We start from the raw sequence: 9,883 nt of genomic DNA on the forward strand, positions 1-9,883 counted from the left end.
TCACGAGCATCCGTCTGTCTTATTTTCAGAATTAGCATATATTATCTGTATCACCCTAACATCATTATAAGTAAACACGGAGACTTTTTTGCCCAGAATGTTTGTCATCTTTTATTCCTACAACACATCTATCTGAAGATGTCACTATCAAAGCACGAGTTCAGATCTACTTGCAAAATGTCTCCATCCTGAGTACCATTTTGCATGTAACCGCGTTGGATACAGTAATTAGAGTATACTGAGGAAAGTCGCCTTCCTGGGTTATTGTATAGCAATATAGAACTCAGGGTACGAGTCTACGTATGCATATCACTGCACTGAATATAGGCTAGACAGTACGATAATGTCACAGAGTACCTAATACACCATGTACATGTAGCACATAAATTGGTGCATAACCACTTCACCTAAACGTCTAGACCAGGACGAGACCAAATAGGTGCTTATTGAAATCTCCCCTGTATCAGGTTGAAACCTTTGTAACTAACTTATTTAGTACCATGCTAAACTTAACATCGAGCCGAAGTGACATTCAATTTTTTATTTGATGCTGATCTAAGTTATAACGACAGCCTGATAAGTATAACCTGTAATTAATGCAGAAACTGTCTATTGATTAATGTTTCTGACGTGAACAATGACCATTCCTCTCCCTCTCTCTCTCTCTCTCTCTCTCTCTCTCTCTCTCTCTCTCTTTCTCTCTCTCTCTCTCGATCGATCGATCGATCGAGCGAAAGAACGAACGAGCGAACACCAAAATATTAACTGAATATGTATGATGTGTATATGTGTTCAAAATCCTATTTCTACGTTTTCATGACGCATTGTAAATGAGAAAATCTTTTTAGAAGGGTAACCAAAAATCCGAAGGATAATAATTCAATTTACTTGATATAACAACGATAATGATTTGGGGTGCTGATTCGGAAATTGTTTTCAATGTTTTCAAGTTCTCACCCTAATGACACATCAGAACTTAACATTCTGTTGTAGTGAATTCGGCGCAGCTAAAACAGCAACAAGCATTGCTCTGTATTTGAGCTCCTGTACAGAACTTTCTTATATTTGATGGACAAACTAATTGAGATTTTTTGAAGTCATTATTTTAAGTAATATTGAGATATTTCCTTGTTTCCGTTTGTAATTATAACGAAATACTTCTTTTCGATGTTTAAACTTCAACATAGGAGATTATCCTGTACGGTTTTTGAGCTAGAACTTTTGATATTACTCCACTTGCTCTTTGAGCTTCACCTGTTGGTTGTTTAAGATACATGAACAATCAACTGCTTAGTGTTTGACTTAGTACAGAGAAACAAATATGTTCCCTTGAAAATATCACATTGATCGCGGAACAATAACGTCGTGTAATGTATTCTATCTAGATGTCGCTTATTTATATATTAACATTTTAGAGAGCTGGTATCAGACTATAATGTGACATATGAAGCGATGGTTTCCTAGCCCATTGCTCACTGTCCAGACGAAGTCTCCGTGTGATGATCACAGGAAGCAGTCTATTACAGTTCTCTGCCAGTAAGGATGCCTTCTGACTGTGTGATTTATTGATGTTTTTGCGGCAAGAGATGGCTGCCTACAAATATTAACATCCTTGAAAACCTGCATGAACCTAATTAAGGATTACTAATGAAGATATAACGGCCAATTTGCACAGATTAAAATATGAAGCATGGATAAGGCTAAGATGCTATATTCGTCAGCACTACTCTATTTCGAAATACCGACAAGCTGTGTTGGTTCGAACTTAACCACCGTTGTACCCCTCATCGTTTGCCCAAAGGTTTATAGATATATTAAAATACTTTTCTTTATTTTCAATCAGTGTGTTTACTTTATAATTATGCAGCTGACTTTAACAGCATGTGCTAGGTAAGCTGCAATTGCATACCACTTTTATAATCCATTGTGAACTTAAAGCTACTTTCAAAACCTTTTTTCTTTAGTATACACTTTTTCGAATGTTTCTGCATAATGATAAAGTAAACTTATTTTAACACGAGCATATTCTAAATTGCAATTATTCGCGGAAATAGTCAGTTTAGATATCTCGCAAAACGATTTATAAAATATGCAAAGTTCATTGTAGTCAATCACAAATGGTCAAAATAATCAATCTTTTTATCTTACGAATATCTTTTGATATTCATGATAATGTTCGATGTTCACTTTCCTTCTCGGAATAATCCATTTCTGTGATTTATGTCAAATGCTGACGAACAAATATACACCTCAGGGTTTTGGTTAATGCAAAGGTATAAAGGCTACGGAGAAGTTTTATGGTAACCAATATTATCTTCTTATTCTTTATGCAATATAAATTTATCTATAATTTTGAATATGGTCATCTCTCTCGTGTTGTTGTCTGCACAAGCTCTCATTTTTTTGGGATTCTGTCTAAATTCCGATTTACTATTATTATGTTGATATATGTTATTTCATGTCAGATATATGCTATTTCTTCTGTATAATCTAAATACAAATACAGTGTGTGGAACTATCAAACTTCCTGCTATAAAATCAGGAGGCCTAATAAAAGAGGGCAGGGACATTCTAACTTGATTTAGCCACTGCAGTTCATTCCAGTACTCCCCTTCTTCACCGATATTCGCAATATCAATGAATAAATCGTCAAATAAAACCTGTGTAATACAGGTAAAGATTCCCAGACAAAAATATTTGCTTCCGACATGCGAAAAATCAAAGAAACGTATTTCCCGCAAAATAATTGCCTCAGGGATAAGATTAATTTTCTATTTCGAGTTATCACTTTGTAGCCAATGGGCAATCGATTATGTTCCTATTAGTATTCCACATTAAGTCTGTCTGTTTAATGTTGACATTTCTAAGTTATATGGCACTCTACAGCTGATCTTCAGTGACCAGCTTTTCAGGGACAGGTCAGAGTTCTAGTCGATAACAACACTTGAAAGGAAGGTCCTTTAGTTCATTTCGTTTTTTATTTTTTAAAACAGATCGGAGGTGTTAGCGTATAAGGGTTTTGCGATTAAAACCATTATAAGAGAATGTAGAATCATTAAAGCGAAAGCCCAAAAGACATTTTGCTTAAATTACTATCGATTTTCAATATAAACATAATTATCAAATGTAACATCACAGCCGTGATTCGCTCGTTCTACTTTCCATCTTACTTAAAACCCGGTTTTATATCTGGGACAAGGACAATGGTATCTTGTCTTTTTATTGAGCCTTTTGGTGTGTTAAGTTTACTCGTAATTCGTGGCAGCTTTTCATTTTCTTGTCCTTTTTAGTATCTGAAAACAATACCTCGTTATTATTCCTATCCGTGCTAATTTGTACTACTTTTATATCGCAGCAAAGACAAGTTCGATTGTCTGCAGCAACTCATTTTCAAAGAAACTAGACGCATCGAGGTTGTTTAGTACATACCGGTTTGAAACCGGTGTTGTCCTTGTGCGAAAAAATCCTTAACATATTTGACAATTAAACGAATAGTGTAGCTTTCTCGCCGTGTTTAACAGACATTAAAGCAATTCCGTTCCGATTGCTGTATGCATAGATTGTCTCTTGGTTTGCTGCTTTCAGGGGTTTTTTTGTTTTTTTTTTATCTCAATCGTAGATAGCACTGTTAGGTGTCTTACTCGACCGTTTGGACACATTGGCAACATACGTCTAAAGAACGGTGTATCTAATAGTGATCGATATATATCTACCTGTGCCGGATGCTTCTTTCACAGGGGACTGGGAGCATTCTTTCTTTGCATCGTAACAGTAGTAAATCACCTGATAAAACTATTGCATGTTTATTAGATTGTCGCAAACACTGTCAGCCGCTATAGTGCCGAACGCTATACTTTTTAGAGCGAAAGTGTTGATGTTAATTACGTCAATTAATTCAATGATTGCAAAAAACAAAGTATTACGATTGTTTTTCCAGTATCAAACAACTTTCGATAAATGTAAGCAGTGAAATCAATAAAGAAAAAAAATTGAATCCTAGAAAAATAAAACAGAACACAGTTTAGCACTTAGTATGATTGTACAATAGGGATCTGGCGTATAGGTAACATTGCTTGTCGAATAAAATTTCACCCGTCACCTTATTTATGAAGACCATAAAATTACAATAACGGTGCGTGTGAATGTACGAATGAACGCACGGTTGAACCTATGTGTAGCTTTATAAATGTAGAAAAGTTCTCTATTCTCGCACAGAGACCACATGGTCCAGGCACAGTCTACTAACCACAAAGGAGATAATTTGTAAACGATATTTTTAAACAATTCAGTTTGTCTATAAATGGATAAAGATGTGAAATAATAGAATGCAATATGGATGGAATGAGATGAGGATGGGTTTAGACCCCCCCCNTAAGATTTAACGAAACGGGAGTAAAATGTTATATGTTATATCATTTTTCCCGATGAGAACATAAAGCTATTCAACATACAATGTGTTTGTAAAAGGTTTGACATCACAAAGAGGCCAAAAATTGAATTGCAACAAGTACATTTACGTGGTAAATGGCTTTGTCAAACGAAGTATATGAGGCGGCAATTTTATGAACGTGAGGACAACAGAAATGACAAACGCGGTGTCAACACTTTAACAGAACTGGTTGTCAATGCTGTATGCCTCTGATCTTAATGCAATGCTGTATGCCTCTGAACTTAGATCAATGCTGTATGCCTCTGATCTTAGGTCAATGCTGTATGCCTTTAATCTAAAGTCAATGTTGTATGCCTCTGATCTTAGGTTAATGTTGTATGCCTCTGATCTTAAGTCAATGCTGTATGCCTCTGATCTTAGGTCAATGCTGTATGCCTCTGATTTTAGGTCAATGCTGTATGCCTTTGATCTTAGGTCAATGCTGTATGCCTTTAATCTTAAGTCAATGTTGTATTCCTCTGATCTAAGGTCAATGTTGAATGCCTCTGATCCTAGGTTAATGTTGTATGCCTCTGATCTTAAGTCAATGCAGTATGCCTCTGATCTTAGGTCAATGCTGTATGCCTCTGATTTTAGGTCAATGCTGTATGCGTCTGGTCTTTGGTCAATGCTGTATGCCTTTGATCTGAGGTTAATGTTGTATGCCTCTACTCTTAGGTCATTGCTGTAAGCCTCTGATCTTAGGTCAAATCTGTATGCCTTTGATCTTAGGTCAATGCTGTTTGTTTTAAAGTCAGTGTTATATGCCTCTGATCTTAGGTCAATGTTGTATGCCTCTGATCTTAGGTCAATGCTGTATGCCTCTGATCTTAGGTTAATGTTGTATGCCTCTGGTCTTAGGTTAATGTTGTATGCCTCTGATCTTAAGTCAATGCTGTATTCCTCTGGTCTTTGGTCAATGCTGTATGCCTTTGATCTGAGGTTAATGTTGTATGCCTCTGCTCTTAGGTCAATGCTGTATGCCTCTGATCTTAGGTCAAATCTGTATGCCTTTGATCTTAGGTCAATGCTGTTTGCTTTAAAGTCAGTGTTATATGCCTCTGATCTTAGGTCAATGTTGTATGCCTCTGATCTTAGGTCAATGCTGTATGCCTGTGATCTTAGGTCAATGTTGTATGCATCTGATCTTAGGTCAATGCTGTATTCCTCTAATCTGAGGTCAATTCTGTATGCCTGTGATCTTAGGTCAATGTTGTATACCACTGATCTTATGTCAATGCTGTAAGCATCTGATCTTAGGTCAATGCTGTATGTCCGATCTTAGGCCAATGCTGTATTCCTTTGATCTTAGGTCAATTCTGTATGCCTCTGATCTTAGGTCAATGCTGTATGCCTGTGATCTTAGGTCAATGCTGTATTTTCTGATCTTAGGTCAATTGTGTATGCCTTTAATTTTAAGTCAATGTTGTATGCGTCTGGTTTTTGGTCAATGCTGTATGCCTCTGATCTTAGGTCAATGCTGTATGCCTTCGATCTTAGGTCAATTCTGTATGCCATTGATCTTAGGTCAATGCTGTGTGCAGATAAAGGCTCGTCCTCTGTCTGGTAAAAAAACTTACTAAACTTCGGCTAAAACGATTCCTTCAAAGGCATTTCCATCACCAAAATAAAATTTGAAACATAAAATGTATTGTTGAAATATGATTGCATATTTGTTGTCAAATATTTGTCTCATTTTACCAAAGATTGATGGGTTCAAAGATATTTTTTTAAAAGAAAGTTAAATTAGCTTGATGCGATATTCATGAAACTAGTAAAACATATAATTATACATGTATGGTCATTTATTATCAATAAAAACAGATACTAAATATAAAGGAGGAGGTTTTATTTTAGTGACAACAATTGTTCAAAAAAATAAAACATTATACGTATTAATATAAAAGCAATTGTATAAAATATTACTAAAAGGATACAAGAACATGTGCAGTCTTCTTTGTTAACTAGCCACCTATTGATACAAATTATGAGATGATAAGATGACAAAATCGTCATACTACTAGGCCATTGATTCTTTGGTAATTGCTTTGATCAATAAATGATCTATAGTATAGATTTGCTTGAGTTATTTCTGTGGGATTTGGACGTTAGAATAGATTTGATTGGCTAATGGAAGAAGGCAGTTCATTAGATGCTAGGTATATAAATAGAGGTTCCATCAGATGCAAGGCTCTCTCTTATTCTGGCGGTCGAAGTGGAAAGAACACCTCTAAAATGGATAACAGGGACCAAGCTGAAAAAGTTAGGGTACCATTGTACTGCTTTATAGGTAATCGTCAATATAAATTGTATTACTGGGTAGTGTACATAGTCACAGGTGTCACAGTACAGTGTGACGTACTGTTGATAGATACAGAGAGACAGGTACCAAGACACAGGTTTTACCAAGACTTCAGGGTTTACCAAGGCATACATGTATGATTCACAGTGTTTCTGGCGTGGTCACTGTGTGTCGCTGTAAAGCGTGTAAACAGTCACGGGTGTCGCAGTAAGGAGATATTTACTGTTGAACAGAGTGACGGATATATTGTGATGCAGTGTTTTAGTTGTCTTCTTGACTATATTAGTGTTAGAGGTATATTGTAATAGATGTAAAATATATACCGGGTGTAGTTTTAGGCAGTAGTGGTTTGAAGTAATAGTATTTTAATCACTAGGTAATAGTTATTTGAGTCAGATAGACGGCCAATATTTTGTATATATTGTCGGAGGTTATTTGTAACAACAGTTACTGGCTCCAAGATAGATCTTGGTAACGAACTGTAGGCACGCATCCGTTATACAACTAATATGATTTTCTTGGTCATATCAAAAGGGAAAAATCTAAAACCCGGCATGTCATTAAATGACCATAGCTGTTTTATGGCGTAAAGCAGAAACAAAAACATAGCATTTAGAACTCTTTTTATAATTTAAGACCAATAAACACGTTATTTTTACATAAAGTGTATGATTCATGCATGACAATTTCAGTCACCGGTAGCACTCGAAGTGAACACTTTTCTACACAATGTACGACAAGTTGTGTGTCTCTCGAGTCAGAAACTATGTGACAGTGAATACCAGTTTCGATTTCATTGGAAATCTATTTTTTCACTTTTTTGTCTAATATGTTACTGTGTTGGGATGTGAAGCTTTAGACCTTACCCTCTTCCCCCTCCAGCCTGCCTCTCCCTTATGCTCTTTTGACTGATTTCATAGGTTTATCGTTAACTGGAAACCTGTCATAGACGTCGTGCCACGGGTCAGTCGATCAGTCGGGCGATTTCCTGTGCCTGACCCCGGCTACGGGAATAACCCAATGTGCGCGCAGGGTTTCCGTGGTCAACCAAACCAGCCTGTGGATTTCAGAATTTAGGAAGTTACGGGCAGGGCCCTTACATGCCCGTGTGTAGATCTGGGAATGTTGATTCTGCATTGCCGTACTGGCAGTAATTCATGCTCCAGTCTCAGACAGGCCAAATTTACCAACCCTCGGGTTCCTCCTCACCCTATGTGACACCCTTTCTGTCCTCAATGAGTTAGATTTGGCCCTGACGTTTATCTCCGTGGTTGCTGCCTTGGCCAAGCCAGTGTCTCTGCCGATTTGAATTCTTGGGTGCCTATTTATATTGAATATTTGTGTTTGGCAGTGAAGGATCTGTTGCCTGGGTATTCTGAGGTCGATTGTCTCCAGTCAGAATCTACTTCTTCGGATGGTGCCGCTTCTGATGGCGCATCCCAGTCGTTAAGTAGACGAGGCATATGATGAGGTGGATATGGCCTCCCATCTCGGTTTAGGTATACGTACGCTTCGTGCGGACGTTGCTCGTATCCTCGGCGAGATGGATTGCCCAACTCCTTAAGTGTCATCGGCGAGCAGTTTGCTGAATTCTGTTGTTCCTCCTAAGTCTGCTACCTGCAGTAATAAGCTCTTGCTATATGACACTATTGTGTCTTCTGCACTGACAACCGCTCAGGCGAATATTGTAAAGAAGAAGTCCGCTGCTACTCGCGGCACCAGGCGACTTACTTATCGGAGTTAAACTCTCTTATTATGCCATTCACGGCAGGCAGATTATCCCTAATTCAGCTAGGCTTGAGAGTTGGGATTCGTCTTTCTGGCCTAGGAATATGATGGACTAGGCGGTGTTCCAAGCTAAGGAACACTACAAGGCCGACATAATAATGCGACTTACCTTACACGTCTACTTCTACCTTATTGTACAGGCTGTGATCTTCCTGAAAATCGGATGTCTGATGAGGACAGACAATACATGCAGGACATAAAGAGGACTCTTGTGATTTCGGGTGTTCCTTTTTTGAGAAACCAGGGTCCAGTGGTCCAGTGTTCTGGGTCTGCCGGTAACAATCATAGACAAAATACCATATAACGTTCTGCTGGGACCACGCCTAAGCCGGTCTTCAAGACAAAGAGTTGGAAGAGTAAGAGCGGCAAGAAAACGCCCTCGAAGCGAAAGACAAGTTCCCGATTCACTTCTTCCCTCCGTACCCTTTTGTGGATTTCATCGAAGAAATATTGTCAATTCAAAAAGTAAGGGAGATACCATGCTGTTAACTAATAATCTGACAAAATCGGCTTTTTCTCATTAAAGGAGAAACACCATCTGCTATTCTGACCTTAACTTATAACATCAACAAAATAAATTTATATCTTTTAGTTTCCAAATAAATTTCTGTAATTGCATTTGTTTCATTTCTTATTTACCTTTCCACATTAAATAATAAGCAAACACTAATCCAAAACCAGTACGATTTATCATATAGGATATTGTCACTAGTGTATGTGATTCACCAGTGAACTACATTTTGTTATTGGCATGTCAAACAATTTTGTGAAAAGAAATATATGATCCCAGTAAAAGATGAGACGACTTTCTGAGTGAAATATTGACTAATAAAAACTTACTGTTAAGTTGAAGTATGACGTTTTACCTTAAAATATCATTTTAACCACCTTCTCGTGAATGGTTGGTATAAAAACAAGCTTATAAAAGACAAAACAATACCACTTATGAAGTGCTATCAAATATCAAACTTTCTAACTAACTAACTAGCTATACTGACTCATAGACTAATAACTATTTAGTCGAAATTAACGACATAACATTAAACGTTCTTTTCCCCAAGAAAAAAAAACCTGTATTTGGATGTAAGTTGTTTGGTGTTGGTGCTTTCTGTCAAGAATGACAATGCCATATCTTTATATACAAAAACACAAACGTGAGAGAAGATAACTATTTTGAACAACATACTAATCAATCAAGTTATTGTATCGATAATATACACACTAACGTGGCTACCAAAATTGATAGTGCTTACCTTCCATTTAATATGATAAATCCTACCGGCAAACTGCAAAACAGTTTCAGAGAAGCAACACTTCAATGAAATGGATATTTGCAACCAATAAACCGACATCGCTATTTTCTA

The 9,883-nt window shown here is 37.1% G+C and overlaps 1 protein-coding gene across 1 annotated transcript; it reads right to left on the bottom strand.

Annotated features, from left to right (window-relative positions):
- Positions 1–4,606: 4,606 nt before the first annotated feature.
- LOC110462096 lies at positions 4,607–7,890 on the bottom strand. Its single transcript, XM_021515928.1, has 2 exons — positions 7,832–7,890; positions 4,607–5,630 (listed from the first exon to the last, which is right to left on the bottom strand). Exons 1-2 carry the CDS (start codon positions 7,888–7,890, stop codon positions 4,607–4,609), a joined length of 1,083 nt encoding a protein of 360 aa, XP_021371603.1.
- Between the last annotated feature and the right edge of the window lie 1,993 nt (positions 7,891–9,883).

Source organism: Mizuhopecten yessoensis, unplaced genomic scaffold, assembly GCF_002113885.1.
Source record: "Mizuhopecten yessoensis strain PY_sf001 unplaced genomic scaffold, ASM211388v2 scaffold10745, whole genome shotgun sequence".
NCBI lineage: Eukaryota > Metazoa > Mollusca > Bivalvia > Pectinida > Pectinidae > Mizuhopecten > Mizuhopecten yessoensis.